The 15,523-nt window shown below is 30.0% G+C and overlaps 3 protein-coding genes across 3 annotated transcripts; 1 reads left to right on the top strand and 2 right to left on the bottom strand.

Moving 5' to 3' along the window:
• Nucleotides 1-127: 127 nt before the first annotated feature.
• Nucleotides 128-2,171, bottom strand: Ref1 (RNA and export factor binding protein 1). The gene is made up of 5 exons (XM_017899242.1): nucleotides 1,864-2,171; nucleotides 1,176-1,313; nucleotides 758-905; nucleotides 337-477; nucleotides 128-263 (listed from the first exon to the last, which is right to left on the bottom strand). The coding sequence occupies exons 1-5, from the start codon at nucleotides 2,071-2,073 to the stop codon at nucleotides 151-153; spliced, it is 750 nt and encodes a 249-aa protein (XP_017754731.1). The 5' UTR covers nucleotides 2,074-2,171; the 3' UTR covers nucleotides 128-150.
• A 435-nt stretch (nucleotides 2,172-2,606) lies between these two features.
• On the bottom strand, nucleotides 2,607-3,425 carry sel (canopy family protein seele). Its single transcript, XM_017899252.1, has 4 exons — nucleotides 3,335-3,425; nucleotides 3,128-3,243; nucleotides 2,850-3,056; nucleotides 2,607-2,786 (listed from the first exon to the last, which is right to left on the bottom strand). Exons 1-4 carry the CDS (start codon nucleotides 3,423-3,425, stop codon nucleotides 2,607-2,609), a joined length of 594 nt encoding a protein of 197 aa, XP_017754741.1.
• Nucleotides 3,426-4,568: 1,143 nt separating this feature from the next.
• On the top strand, nucleotides 4,569-15,498 carry LOC108546902 (protein dispatched). The gene is made up of 15 exons (XM_017899198.1): nucleotides 4,569-4,706; nucleotides 4,787-4,924; nucleotides 5,041-5,730; nucleotides 5,815-6,202; nucleotides 6,288-6,489; nucleotides 6,579-6,966; nucleotides 7,041-7,619; nucleotides 7,723-8,023; nucleotides 8,084-8,384; nucleotides 13,347-13,521; nucleotides 13,615-13,746; nucleotides 13,899-14,194; nucleotides 14,283-14,532; nucleotides 14,596-14,775; nucleotides 14,872-15,498. Exons 1-15 carry the CDS (start codon nucleotides 4,569-4,571, stop codon nucleotides 15,496-15,498), a joined length of 4,785 nt encoding a protein of 1,594 aa, XP_017754687.1.
• Nucleotides 15,499-15,523: the final 25 nt, after the last annotated feature.

Genomic DNA, 15,523 nt, shown 5'->3' with positions numbered 1-15,523 from the left:
TATCCACTTAAAAGAAATTTCTTATAACATTTTGCTAATGATACAGTTATACTTATTTTTATATATTCTCATGAAAATTAGGGAAACACATTGTATCGTGTTAAGTCAGATCAGAACAAAATCTTAAAAGTGTGAAGATTTGTGACGTTGTTACTTTACTTCTTTCACATAAGCTTCCAATTCTGCATCTAGTTCTTCAGCAGTAGGAGTTTTGGTCGCTTGCCGGCTGCCCCCTCTGCCACCACGCCGACCAGTTCCGCGACCTTTACCAATGAAAAAACGATATTAATACATTTTTTGATAATTTATTTATTTTTTACGAAATTAATTACACACCTCTGACAGATCCTGCTCCACGATTACCCCTAAAGCGGGACTGAGGTCTCTGTGTATAATTACTGCCGCTAAGTCTCGGGCCTCCACGGATAGATGTGACTGGTATTTCAGAGGTAGCAACTTGTATGTTCATTTCACGACCTGCCGATGTATAGCACATATTGCAATAATAGATGTGAATAGTTGTGCAAATCATAATTCACAATAACTTCTTTGAAATTTGTTTTTCTTTAATGTCATCCCATGTTGGAGTATTTATGGAAGGATAAAAGAGAAAATGCTCAAACTGTATGTTGCTAGGTATAAACTGGAGACCAGATTAATAAGTGATACTGAAACCCTAAATATAGGTGGAATTTTATAATTAAAAAGAGACATTCAAAGCAAAACTTATAATCCAAGCATAAATTTAACTACACACCATCTAATGGTACGCCATTATACTGTTTCATTGCTTTAATAGCATCTGCTCTTCTTTCAAATATAACATCTGCAGAGCCTAATGATCGACCTGACCTATCGTAATGTACCGCTGCTGACTTTAAGGGGCCAAATTCACTAAATAATTCCTAGAAACACAAAATTATGCACACTATTGTAAATTTATATTATGGTCAACAATTATGAATAATTAACATTACATGTTCTAATTTTATTTTTGCAATATTACAAACCTTAAATCTTTAAAATATCAATATTAATCTTTCAATAGTGCAAAATTTTTAAGTGTTTGTTTGAATTAAAAATTTATTTAATACTTCGATTTCAATTATTGGAATAAAATATTAAAGTAAAATATATATAAACACAATATCAAAATTTTATATAATAAAAAATACCTGAATATCTGAATCCGATACTCCAAAGTCAAGATTTGATACGAGAAGCTTGGTTGTTCCAGCACTACCTATCGCACTTCGGCCAACCTTTTTTACCCCATCAAACATGTCATGTTTCCATGCACTGTTTACGTCACCCTGGAAATTAATGTTACATTGGTTATTATGTACAATTTCTAATATCTAGCAACATTTATGAATATCCTCTATTATATTCTATCTTTTCATGAATCAAAAAAATTAAATTTCAATCAATTAAAAATTTTATTTGCATACTTTCTTAAATATTTCACATTATTTTTATTCTATAACTTAAAACATTTCATACATTTGTTACCATTTGAATATGTAAACGTATAAAAAATGATTGTCCTTAAAATCAACGACACGATATCATATTATAAAATCGCGTAGTCCGATAATTTCCAAAGAATTTTTAAAATGAACAATCTTTTGTAGTATACAATGTATTTATCAATAAAACGGTAAAAAAATTATACAAACCACGTTTCTATTTTGTAAGACTATTTTACCTTGAAATACGATCGTTAATCTATGACTAGATTAAACTATTTCCTACATAAGCACTTAAGGCGGAAGTAATACGATAGGTTCTGATATTCTGACGCACGTGACAAAATGAATATAATGTAAATAATAAAAATAAATACAAAAAACAGTTTTTTACCCTTGTGTATGGAAGAGAATTTCTTGTAATGCCACCACGATTGCGTCCCCGCATGACGCCACCACCAACTCTTTGCGTTCTGCGTGCTCCTCTACGAGGTGAGTTACCGGCACCTCTTCCCCGTCTGCCACTCCCGCCGCGTGGTCTAGTCCCTTTATTTTGCTTGATAATATCATCGAGACTCATGTCTATTTTATCAACCATCTTCATTTGTGCTGGCTTTCAAGTAATGACACTACTACGCGAAAATGAATAAAACCAACCTCTTTCGTCTTCGTAATGATGGCGGCGAACGAAGACGAAACAAGCGCGCACAGAAACCTGGGTATAAAGACCGTAGATCATAGAAATATTTCTTAGACGGGTTACTTGTATGTATTTGATGTGACGATCGAAACGCTCTCTATCAACAAGTTATCCAAATAAAATAACGGTTATTTTTTAAAATTACCACATAGTGACAACGATTTTTTATATTGGTATTTAGATTTTATTACATTTGATTTAATTTAATGAAATTATGTATATAAATATTTATATTTATTATTTAAATTAATGCGAAATAAATTTAAGTAAAAAAGAATTTTTTTATAAAATATAGAAGTAAATTTGTTATAAATTTATTACGTTTATTTACTTTAAATGTATTTAAAATGTTATTTTTGTTTAAGTACATTATAAATAGTATATTTAATTTTTTATCTTTTGAATATCAAAAATACATTTTTTTTCCCTACATATTATTACAGTTCATCGTGTTCTTCATTTTCATCATTTTCCTCAACATCATCATCTTCCTGATAAAAATCTACAGAATTGCATAAATTTGTAACATTTGTACATAATTGTTCTTTAACATTATTTTCTTTCCTAGTAAATAATGAAATCATAATGTCTTCAAATTCTTCCACTATTCCTTCACACTGAAATACAATACAAAAATATAATTTCTGGATGATAAAGCTTAAAGAAATCCAAGTACTTACATAATATTTTAAACTTTTATTTAAATCACCATCCTGAATAATATCAACTTCACTCATTTCAGGATTCATACCACCAGATGGACCCATTAAATTTAAGATTGTTAATTTTCCATTTGACTTATATGTTGCTCTTACATAGTCTGACATTTTTTCACAAATATTATCCAAAATGTCAGATATATATACCTCAGATTGAGCAAGTGGAATCTTTAAGTAAAAACATATGTTTAAAGACATACTTTGACTATAACATAAAAAATATCGAAATTCATTGATACCTTTTTATGAATAACATTTCCTTCTGCATCTAATCTGTAATTACCTACTTCAATTTCTCTTGAAGGATCAATTTTTGCTAGTTCTACTTCAATTTCTTTTATTGTTGATCTACAAACTACATATTATTAATATTAATTTATTATAATCGCTTTTTACACTCAAGGTAAATAACTCATTACTTACACTTGAATAATCATTTAACTTACCTAAACATTTTAAAAGCTTATTATCAATTTCTGTAGCTTTGATAAAAGCGTTTGTAAGTAAAACGGAAGATATTACTATTAGAATTTTCATCTATAATGAAAATACATATTAATGCATTTTATTAAAAATGATTTATAAAGAAAAGAAATTATAACAATTTAATTTATACTTACATTGTACATAATAAAGGTATTAAATAACATTTATCTAATTCGTAAAGCGTCTAACTTTTCTTAGAGGTGGACACGTGTATGATACTTATATACATATATTGACTGCTATGTATTTACAATGTCAAATGCTAAGCAAACCGCGAATGAGCAGTCATAACGTGTAATTTTTGAATATACCAATATAAAAATGTAAAGATACTATCACGCATAAAAAAACACTAGATTGCAACTTGAATCTGTAAACAATTTTTTATACATAAACATGAAGCATAAATTTATAAATTCATTTATAAATTACATTTATAAATGTATAAATTTATAAATTGTTCGAAATTTTAATATCACTTAAAAATGATTTAAATTACAGAAAATAAGAAATACTTTAATATAATATGAATTTTATGAAGAATAATATTTTTTGAATGAAATTGTAGCTATTTTTGTTTATTTCATATTCTAAAACGTTGTTTGTGTCGTGTGCGTATATATATAACACATCATAGCTTTGAGGCTATGGATCATACCATTTGTTAGTGCGATGTAAACACGTGCCACCCCTTTAAGTGGGAAGTCCATGTTGCTTTTTAAATTGAACAACCATGCTTCAACGTTTTACATAAAGTTACGTTTGTTTATAATATATTTTTGTGAAGATTTATAAATATTAATATCTTTTGACATCTATATTTATTAATATAAATTTTGAAGCTATAGATGTGATGTTTTTGTGGAAATATTACAAATTTAATGGAGATTACAATAAGAAAAAGCATAAAAATGTATGAAACATTAAGTTGTTTATTAGATATTCTATTTAGTGATTTGTGACTAAGCTATAAACATCAAAAATAAATTTTTGCTAATGTTATGTTACTTGATTTGAATTTTATTCTGAATATTTTCAATTTAAAAATAGTTTAAAATATAAAGATATGATAATGTGTAACTTAGACAAGGATTAGAACAATATTACTTTAATATCTTATATCGTATATTCCAATAATTTATAATAATAAAATATGAGTTAAGTTAAATGAAAATACATTTACAATACATCAAAATGGAAGTGTGGTGGTTTTCTCGAGTGATAGCTCATCATCCTTATACCATTTTAATGGCAATTCTTATTTTTTCTTCAACATGTTTGATTCTTCCCCTAGCTATTAAAAAATTTCCAGATTTCTCTGATCCTCAATTAGTGAGTAAACATAACTGGAATTTTTCTATGTTTTTATTTATTTTCTCTTTATTAATTCATATTTTGTTCATTTTGTTAAGGGTTTTGAAGCAAGAGGCACAGTATTAGCACAAAGACTTATTGCTTGGCAAAATTTGTTGGAATCAAATAAACCAAAAGGATTGTTAATTGATAATCCTTTAGAATATTATCATTATATGCAAAAATTAAATCAAGAGGTATTTCTACCACAAATTATATGATATATTATCTTAATTATGTGTATCATAAGTTGTTTATAATATTTCACTTAAAATGTAAGTCCTTGATTCTATAAACTAATATAATGTTTCAGAATTTTCAGAATGCTCTTATACAAAATTATAGTTGCATTGATGAGAATCAATGTATTATTAGAAGAAAACCTAAAAATAAAAAAAAAGGAGGAAAAAAATATCAAAAACAAATTAATAAAGGAGAAAGAGCAGATAAAGTTGAAACTAAAAATAAATGGGAACAATTGATAGAGTTAAAGAACAAAAATAGATTAGATATGATAAAGGATTACAAAAGTCAAGAGTATATTGACAATGAAAATTTCTTCTGTAATTTACCATCTTCAGCTTATGCACGTGTGGTTATTGGTAGAAACTCTGAAGATACAGATTTATGGTCAATGGAAGGTGTATTAGCTCAATGTTATATTGATGGAGAGCTTAGATCAAATTCACATTTTCCTTCTTTATGTCAAATGCAAATGGAACATAACAATACAGAACAAAAGTGTTGTAGAAGTTGGTCACCAGCAAATTATGTTGCGCTTTTGTCTAATCGAAGTTCTTGTTTGGGTGTAACAGAGACTGACCTTAGTCGTGTAGAAACTCTTTTAAAGAGATGTGTTTATTTTTATCAAAATCGCCATTTAACATCAAACTGTGCAGAAGATTTAAATTGTCAAAGACATGTGCCAACTGAATGCTATATGCATAATGCAGCTTACCATCTATTACATTACTTATTAGATATTGATTTTATTTTAGATCATGTAAGAAAATTAATTGCTATATTGTGAAAATTATTGTGAACATTTAAAACGATTTTTAATATAATTTTTCATATTTTGTTATAGAAGCAAGATTCTCAAAATAAGCTAAACTCAACATTGAAATATGCAATGTTATTTTTACCAATTGCTGCAAGTTCAGCTACTTTAGATTTTTATAAAGGATTGAATAATGGTGATCTATCTTATGGAAAGTTTTCTGTAAAGGGAATGCAGTTGGGTCTAAAAAGTACATTGTTTGACCGATTATTAGTGTCAGATTCTATTTTATTACTTATTGGTTTTGCTTTTGTAACAGTTTGTATATGGGCATATACTGGTTCTTTGTTATTAACTGTTACGACCATTACTGCAGTGATTTTTAGCCTTGGCATTTCATATGCATTTTATACTTTAGTTTTACATATCAAGTTCTTCCCATTTATGAATCTCTTGGCAATTATTGTTGCTGTAGGTAAGGAATAAAAAAATATGTGATAATTAAATTTATAATTTTTGATAATAGAAGTTACTTAATATACATTTTTATTTCCTTTAAGGGATAGGTGCAGATGATGCATTCATATATTGCAAAATTTGGGAGAGAGGAAAGGAACAAAAAGTATTAAATAATGGATTGGTTAGATTGGTGCAAGAAACAATGAAACATGCTGTTCCATCTATGTTTGTTACATCTCTAACTACTGCAGTAGCATTCTTTGCATCGGTTGTTAGTAATGTTACTGCTATAAATTGTTTTAGGTAGAAATTTGTTTAAATAATTGTTTTACTAAAATTAAAATATTTAAAAAAGCAGAAATTTGATTTCTACTAATAACATGAATTTTTAGTTTATTTTCAGGAATGACAGTTATTGCAAATTTCTTTTTAATGATTACTTGGTTGCCAGCATGCGTCGTAGTATCGGAACGATTCAAACTAGGTGTTTTGTCTCCTGCAAATTTTATAACGCGAAAAATTATTCGACCCTTACGACTATTTGGAGATAAAGTAGCGTTAACTTTTAATACTTTTCTTACAAGAATAGTTATTAATTTTCGATGGTGCTGGTTGTTAAGCTTGGGTATTATAGCAATAATATGTTGCATCATTGTTTTCCAATACCCTGGTTTACAATTACCAGACACTGCAGATTTCCAATTATTTGATAGTTCTCATCCATTTGAAAAATATGATCTAGTATATTCTCGAAAATTCTGGTTTGAAAAACATGAAACAGTATGTATACAAAATTATAAAAATAATTTTTCGTCTTTTTTTTAATAAAGTTTTTAAACAATTAACAATTCCAGATTAATAATGGAGATGTATTGCCACTAAGATTTGTATGGGGCATTAAACCAATTGATAATGGCAATTATTTAGACCCTGGATTAATTGGTACACCAGAATGGGATGAATCTTTTGATGTATCTCATCCAGAATCACAATTATGGCTTGAAAAATTTTGCCGTAATTTACGAGCTCAACCTTTCTATCGTGATACTTTAGGACCTTTGCTTCCAAACTGTTTTATTGAATCATTGCATAATTGGATGCAACGACGTTGTGAAGATCCTATAGATTCACGCATTAGCTACTTGCCGTGTTGTGAAAAAAGTAAATTTCCATATAACGCTAGCACTTTACAACAATGTGCAGCTGAAGCAAATGCAGAATTATATCGTACACCTGCATATTTGTGGGTTCGTAGTGATGTTTCCGCTGGTTTAAAATTTTTAAATGAACCAAATCTTACACAATTACAAGTACTGAATGAAACAAATTCTTTAACAATGCCAACGCCTAAAATTAAAGCATTAGTTGTCGAGTATGACAGTGTATACAATTACAGTCTGTCCTTCACAAACATGGATTTATTTTTTCAACAGGTATATTTATGAAGTACAAATTCATATTTTTTAGTATTTTTCTTAAAAATAATTATAACGATTAATTTATAAAATACCAACTCAAAAAGTTATTTTTTCACAGGTAGAAACATGGATGCAAAATCAATTAAAAAATGCACCATTAGGAATGCGTGGTGGCTGGTTTGTCAGTAGATTAGAATTTTATGAATTACAGCGAACATTGTATGAAGGTACTCTTTGGGCAATGGGAGTTTCATTAATTCTAGCTCTTATAGTGTTGGCTTTTGTAACATTTAATCCTCTTATTAGTCTATATGCAATTATAACAATTGGTGCAGCAATTACAGTAACAATTGCTGGTTTGATTCTTCTTGGTTGGAAACTAAATGTTTTAGAAAGTGTTGCAGTTTCTACAGCAATAGGTATACCCTAATATATGAATTTTAATCTCTAGAATATAACAAAACGTATATTGTTTTTAGGTCTGACTGTAGATTTTAGTTTGCATTATGTTGTAAGTTATAGAGCTTGTACTTCTAAAGAGAGAGAAAATAAAGTAAAAACAGCGCTTACACAAATGGGTGGTCCAACTTTAATGGCTTCTCTTACAAGTGGTGCAGCTGGTGCTCTCATGTTACCTTCATGTGTATTAGCATATATTCAAATTGGTATATTTTTGTTACTAGTAATGGGTATAAGTTGGATATACGCTACATTTTTTTTGTGTCCAGTATTAGCAATTATAGGTCCATCATCACATTTTGCTCAGTTTGAATATCCTAGGTAAATATTTGAATGCATAATTATAATTTTGCACGTATAAGCTTTAGAAGTTAATTAAATATTAAAATTATCACAGATTGAATCTGTTATGGAATTATCTTCGCAAAAATAAGTCTGGAAATTTGCCTGATGCAAGTACAGATAATAGTAAAGCTAGAAGAAAGGTTAAAGGCAGAGGAATGTGGTCAGAATCTACTTTAAGTACATCTAGTACAGTTTGTCAATTCCATTGTAACGAAATAGAAACTTTCACAAGACCACCACCATCGCCATCATTACCTCCATCTCCATCATCAGCATTACTTCAACAAGATGAAGGTCAAATATAGGAGGCATATTTTAGGGAAGAAAGGAAAGAAGTGTTTAAGATGTGGTATATATTCTTCCGGATTTTGAATCAATGGATTTACTTGTTCATGTGTAACTTATGTCCTATATAAAGCTATGATCATGTGTCACTAATGTGTCATTGGCTGTGTTCAAAATAGTTTTAAGATAATTATTTGTATATTTAGCTATTATTAATATTCATTGGGCTTCCTATATCAGTTATGCAGGTATATGCACGTTATATCCATTGTGATATGAGTCAGGCTTTAAATGCCAAATATATTGCAGACTATTTTGTATTTTATGGTCTATTTTGATTTTCAGTTTTCAACAAATTTTGAAACTATATTCTATGTTTATGAATGTAGCTTTAATGTAACTAATAGTACCGATAAAGTATTGCACCATTAGACTTGCATTTACATATCTATAAGTGCATTTTATCTTCTCTTTTTTATTCAACTTTTGTACTATAGTATGCATTTATATTTAATTTAACATAAATATAAATTTTTTTTTAGATATAAATATTAATATACTTAATTATTTATTTTTTTTGATAAAAAGGAACTTATATATTATAAAATGTAGTTTAAATGAATTGACTTCAAGTTTACATATGATTTAATACGTTTTGTTAATTACTGTATTATATTTTTATATATATTATATGTTCTTTTGAGAAGAAAAAATAAAAATGTTATTTTAAATGTAAATTTGTAATATTTATGATTCAGTGATTACATACAGAGACTGTTTAATTTTCAAGTGGAATATTATAATATATTTAGTGGAATGAATGAATTTATTATGTGTTAAAAAGTAAAATGGTATTGAATCAGCTATTGCACTGAACAATGCTTTCAACCTCATAAAAAGATGTATGTGTGGATGTCTGCAATTAAATTTAAGTAAAAGTAACGGAATGTGGTATTACATATGATTTTATTTCATAATTATCTGTATTGATAAACTATATAAAATACATACTAAGAGAAGACTGACAAGTTTTATAATTTTTGTCAGTAGATATTAAATATGCAAGAAATATTAGAAAGAATTTTTTCATAAACATTTATTTAAAATTTTCCCAGTTGTCACATATTGAACTAAATTTAAGTTTAAATGAAAATTCATTATATTTTGTGATATTTTAGTGAAGATGCTTTATATTCATATATATTACATTTCTATTAAGTTTACAACATTACAAATTATCATACGTAATATGAACTTAAACTCATTCTTTATACACATTTCGTTATTTCAAAAACAAGGTACAAATTGACAATTTATGTACTACATTATGCTTTTAAAAAGATAAAAATGTATACTGTTAAAGAAAATCCATTTTTGTGACTACTATATGTGTGTTTGTCGATTATTTAAATATTTATAATTATCGTTAGAAATAATATTCGATATAATCTAGAATGCATTGGCAATCTTTGATATATCTATATGTGTATGTTACAATAGTGAGCTTGTTATGTATGTTAAATATTTCATGTAATACGTATCTTTGTTAATATTTATCTAGGGTACGTTATGATGAACATATGAACATACACTATAAAAAATTCCATCTCATTTTCCTTGTAATTCTAGATACAAATTTTTAACAAATATCTTGATTAATGATTATTTGGCATTTATGAATATGAATATGGATATGTGTATCTTGGACAATTAATATGTTTCATGAAAGTTATTTTCAAAGCTTAGAAGTATATATTTGATGAAGTTACCTTTATTGACAAAGTTTATAGAATTAAAATATATATGAATGTATCTGTGTGTGTGTAAATATGTTAAAACGTACATGTTAATATATTTAAAATGAAAATCTAAATTAAATTAAATTGTTGAATCGAATATTACCATCTGCCTATAAAATAGGGAGTAAGAAGGAAAAAATATCGATTTGAATCTAATTATTAATATACTGTTCCTAAATTATATTTGAAATATCTATACCCGACGACGTCGTTTTAATAACATTGGACTTATAGGATCGGTTAATGGTCGTTTTTCGATTGGTGGTAAATCCATTTTATATTTGCGAATCGGTTGAGCTTTATGAACAGTTTGTTTCCTTAGTTTTGCAATTTCTTCTTCTTCTTGTTTTTTTCGAGCAGCAATTTCCTATTATTTTTATTTTATCGATACATATTATAACTTTGGAAAAAGGATATTGCTGTAGAAAAGTGAATTACAAATTACTTTAGTTACCATTTGTCTCGTTTCTTCTCTTTGCCTCTGTATTTCTTTTAAAGTATTATCAAACTCCTTTCTTTCTTGCGCTCGAGTTGCTGTTCGTAAAGAGGGTGTTTTTGCTACTTGTAATTTCTTTTTTGACAAACAAGGTATAAATGGCGGTTTCTTCCAGATCTGAATAATTTTAAATACATCAATGTATTTAATGTTTGTTAATACGATATAAAGTGCCACATTGAAATTTATTTTGAATAAAGTTTATTTAATTACCTCGGCATTTTTTTTCATCCGTTTATCGGGAAAATTAGTATTTTTGCCATTTGTCTTAATCATTTCATTTTTGTTATTGTTATTATGATTATTAACAGTAGTAGCCCGAACTTTTATAAACTTAGGAAGAGGAGTTGCACGAAATGTTTTTATTTGTTTCTCCTCTTTCATCATCTAAGAACAACCCTCCAAAAAATAAACATATTTTTAATACCTTATAAAATTAAAAAGAGATGTTTTCATACCTTTTTCATGCGTTCCTGTTTATATTCCTGCTTATATTTTTCTCGTAAATCAAAATTGAATGGATATATTGCTGTACTATGGGGTTTCTTTACTTCCTTACATGCTTCAGTTTTTATTTCATTTTTCTAGAATGTTTGACTCAATTTCTTAGGAATCGGTCGTAATTAGTTTAAATAATATCGATTAATATCAATTGTATAAATTAACGCTACATACCACTTTAATGCTAGCATTATGAACTACGTATTCTTCTTTTTCTTTCTTTTGTTCATCATTATAGTTATCGTTCTCTTTTTCAGCTGTTTCATATTTTGCATCGATTAAAGAGATATTATTTAAAGATCTACGAAATAATTAAATTATTCTTTTCATTATTATGATATAAAGATGATGGTATAGAAAGATAATAATTTGAGACTATTTTAAAGAAATTCACAATTGTAATTCTTACGCGACCAACGTATCAGCTTCTGTTACTGTACTTGGAAGTTTTATGTTTGTAAGATTCGGATTTGGTGTGCTCACAATTACAGTTAATTTATCTGAAGATGATAATCAGAGAGAGAGAGAGAGAGAGTTAATTGTATTATTTAAAGTTGATTGAGATTAATGCGAAAATTTAAGACTCTCAATTTTTATTAGTCTTCAAGGATACCGGTTCACTTACTAAAGAAGGAATCGCCAATGTTGGGCAAATTCGAGAAATCAACAAATTGTGGAGATTCAATCACGTCCCATTTTTCGTCTTTAATAGGTTTTCTGTAATTATTCCAATTATTATTTGCAGCTTCCACTTCGATGTTTTCCTTTTGCCACAGTTTTCGAGATGGTGTATAGTTATTCTTTATGTATGGCATTGGTGGCGCAGTTTGTCCATGCTGTACGTTTAACAGTTTTGCGGGTGATAGCATTATCTTAAATTTAAATGTACACAATTCGTTGTAAGAATTTTGTCAATAACTTAAAGTAAATAAATATTTTAAATTCGACGTGAAAACAATTTTAATGCCACCGAGACAAATTAATAATTATTCGATGCTTTATCTCTAAACGGACAGATATTTCGCAACCGTAACTCGCGTGTTTATATATGAACAGGTCAAGTTAGACTTGATTTCCGTAGGGAACGAAACACGTGAGAATAACAATGATTTAAATAGCATTTACGGACATTGGTTATACTTTATGTCATAAACAAAGTATTGAATTTCAGAGATTATTCATCAAAACAGAGCTAGAAATTATGAAAAAGTTACCTATGTTCATGAAAAATGTATTAAATGGTGATAATAAAATTACGTCTATTTTTATTTAAATATTACAATATTTTATGCGCTATGATTATTTTCAATTTATTTCAATATTGCGTTTCATATTTACATTAAATATGACGAGTTGCGCGCGATCATTGATATTCCGTGCACGTGAACATTTCTATGGATACAAACGCGCACAACAAACCATGAGTTATTCATATCGTCCTATCGTTTACCGAATTTTTCAAACAAACGTGCCGATATGATTGATATTTCTGCTGTTCAAAAATCACAATTGATACGGTGGTCGTTTGGTCTGATACAAAGGAAGAATTCTTTAAAAAGGTTCAACGTACCAGTGGCAATATGACAATCTGTCGTGCTGCATTACGATAGGGTGCACAGAATGCACGCGGAAAACCTTTAATTGAAATAACTGTCCATCATAAACAGTAAAAAAGGACATTAAACATGCACGGTTTACGGTAAGGAAAAGTTATTTTCTATTTCGGTCTTTCATGTACATATATTCGATTCTAGTCGGATTACTTAAATTTCGTAAGATATACAAACTGCGGGTCATTAGACATTTAAGTTTCTATTACCTCATCTTATTTATTTCTTTATGTCGCGTAATTTTCAGAGCCGAACACAATATTGGCGGTCTCAGTACAAGTCGATGGCTGGAAGCACTTTGGGAACCAGCAGCCAGATTATACACTTTACCAAATACTCTTGATATGCTCGATGTAAGCGGCGATGGAGATGCTAGGCTTATCTGTGCCGATTTAGAGACACTTGGAGCCAATTCGCCCAAAGTAACGCAATGTTTTGACATCGAAAACTCCTTCGAGTGATATTCCTCGTATTTTCTCATAAAAAGGTCTTTTATTATGGATTCATTTTCCCAGATACGAGTTTACAAGGGTGGCGATCAGATAACGGAGCACAACATGGTAGACCCGCCATGCGGAGTGGTTGGTTTTTACACCGAGAATGGAGAACCTCGATCATCCGTGTTGGCAGTAGGTGTTGGTTCCAGTGTCTACATCTTCAAGAATATGAGACCTTATTTTAGATACTGTTTGCCGTACATCGATGTGCATCCGAAAGAACGAGAGGTGCAGGAAATTTTCTTCCTTACTGACTGCCAGTTATCAGATCTACGAGTTTCAAACGATAAATCTGATTACAGATCTGGCATAAAGCCGGACTGGACGAGGAATTGAATATACTAACATTAGCCGACGAGCTGGATCTGCTGTTGAAGGAACTTGGTGCGGGATTTATCTCGCCACGAACACTGAGATTCCTGTCTTTGGATCCAAATTTAAGACCTAGTTTCGCGGAAGAGTACAGACGAATTCCACTTGTTAAAAGCAATGCTTTAACCGCGGTTTCCGTGATTCGTAGAGATTCGTGGAACGATCCGGCGAGTGGCTGTCTCGTACTGGGTACGGAATTTGGAGAAGTACTTATCTTGGATCCTCGGTAACACGCTGTTTTAATTAGATTCTGTATTTAATTACAATTTTAATTGTTAAATTCGTTGAGACGATTCTTGTGACACTTGTCATAGAACACTTTCCGTTATGGACAAACATTTATTGGAATGGCCACCAGTAGCCTTCGCATGTATAGGTCTGTGGACTGGTGATGGGAGGATAGTAACTGTCGGAAGGGACGGTAAAATCGGTACGATAAGAAGAGGAAGTCCTGTAAAACTTTGGGAAAAGTTACCATCACCGGCTGTAGGCATATCAGCACTCAATAACGATGGTACCGCGGTAACTGTTATGGACGGCACTTTGATTGGTTTCTCCAGAAAGGTACGTGTAAGACGTTTATTTCGGGTATAGATAATTGCAAATGACACTGGATTAATCGTATAGGGAATTAAACTTTGGCACGTTCATATTCCGGGTGCGATTTTGGATTCCATAAGCCTACCAGTTCCCCAGATTGGACTTTCTTTGCTCGCTGTAAGTACTGCTGGATACGGTATTCGCGTATACGATGGGAAACATCACGTAGATACATTGAAGGTTACGGAACCAGTGTCTGCGATGAAGGTAATCGCAAAATAGTAGTTTTTAAACTAAATACCCAGTGATATAAAAATTGTTATATCTTATATTTCTTCTTTTTTTCCTTTTTTCTTGAGATAGTACGGCAAAATGGGTCAAGAAGAAAGAACAATGGCAATGGTCACCGTAGGTGGTGGCCTCTGTGTGAAAATACTAAAACGTACCGCTGATTTTAGCATTCATAACGCAATGTCAAATTTGACGTTGAATGACAGTTCTAGATTTGTAATTCCAAAGAAAACGCGATTGTTCGTGGAGCAAACGATACGAGAGAGATCCGAAGCGAAAAAGATTCATACTACTTTTCAACAAGGTCTCCTACGACTGAGACTGATGGTGGCTAAAAAGGTAGTAGAATCTTTGAATGACAGTCAAGATGCAGGTCCGCATCCGCTTACCATGGAAGCTACTGTTTTAGGATTGGGTCCAAATTATCAAATTCGTATTTTATTGACGAATATATCCGACGAATTATCCAACACCGATTTGTACATCGTTTGTAGAAGCGAAAATACAGAAGTGAAACCACGTGTGATGGATGTCCCTCTGTTACCGAGCGGCATTCCGATTCCTTTGATTGTTCATGCGATTTTGAAAGGTCGGATATCGGGAAAGGTGGAGATTTTGCTGTGTAGGAAATTGAAAACGAAACCAATAACTGTGACAACGGTGATTCTACCTGCTGCCGAAGAAGATATCGAAGTTTAGTCTTAAAATGTAGAATTCTATGAGA

Source organism: Eufriesea mexicana, unplaced genomic scaffold (assembly GCF_001483705.2).
Source record: "Eufriesea mexicana isolate 0111107269 unplaced genomic scaffold, ASM148370v2 scaffold798, whole genome shotgun sequence".
Classification (NCBI taxonomy): domain Eukaryota; kingdom Metazoa; phylum Arthropoda; class Insecta; order Hymenoptera; family Apidae; genus Eufriesea; species Eufriesea mexicana.
Note: the sequence above shows the minus strand (reverse complement) of the source record. Positions and strands in the feature narration are given on the sequence as shown.

Coding starts and splice junctions, on each gene's coding strand:
- Ref1 (XM_017899242.1), bottom strand. CDS start 2,073: ATGAAGATGGTTGATAAAATAGACATGAGTCTCGATGATATTATCAAG. Junction 478..757: donor TAATGGCGTACCATTAGATG/GTGTGTAGTTAA, acceptor ATACATCGGCAG/GTCGTGAAATGAACATACAA. Junction 264..336: donor TGGAGCAGGATCTGTCAGAG/GTGTGTAATTAA, acceptor TCATTGGTAAAG/GTCGCGGAACTGGTCGGCGT.
- sel (XM_017899252.1), bottom strand. CDS start 3,425: ATGAAAATTCTAATAGTAATATCTTCCGTTTTACTTACAAACGCTTTT. Junction 3,244..3,334: donor TAAGCTTTTAAAATGTTTAG/GTAAGTTAAATG, acceptor AATAATATGTAG/TTTGTAGATCAACAATAAAA. Junction 2,787..2,849: donor ATAAAAGTTTAAAATATTAT/GTAAGTACTTGG, acceptor ATTGTATTTCAG/TGTGAAGGAATAGTGGAAGA.
- LOC108546902 (XM_017899198.1), top strand. CDS start 4,569: ATGGAAGTGTGGTGGTTTTCTCGAGTGATAGCTCATCATCCTTATACC. Junction 6,490..6,578: donor ACTGCTATAAATTGTTTTAG/GTAGAAATTTGT, acceptor ATGAATTTTTAG/TTTATTTTCAGGAATGACAG. Junction 7,620..7,722: donor TGGATTTATTTTTTCAACAG/GTATATTTATGA, acceptor ATTTTTTCACAG/GTAGAAACATGGATGCAAAA.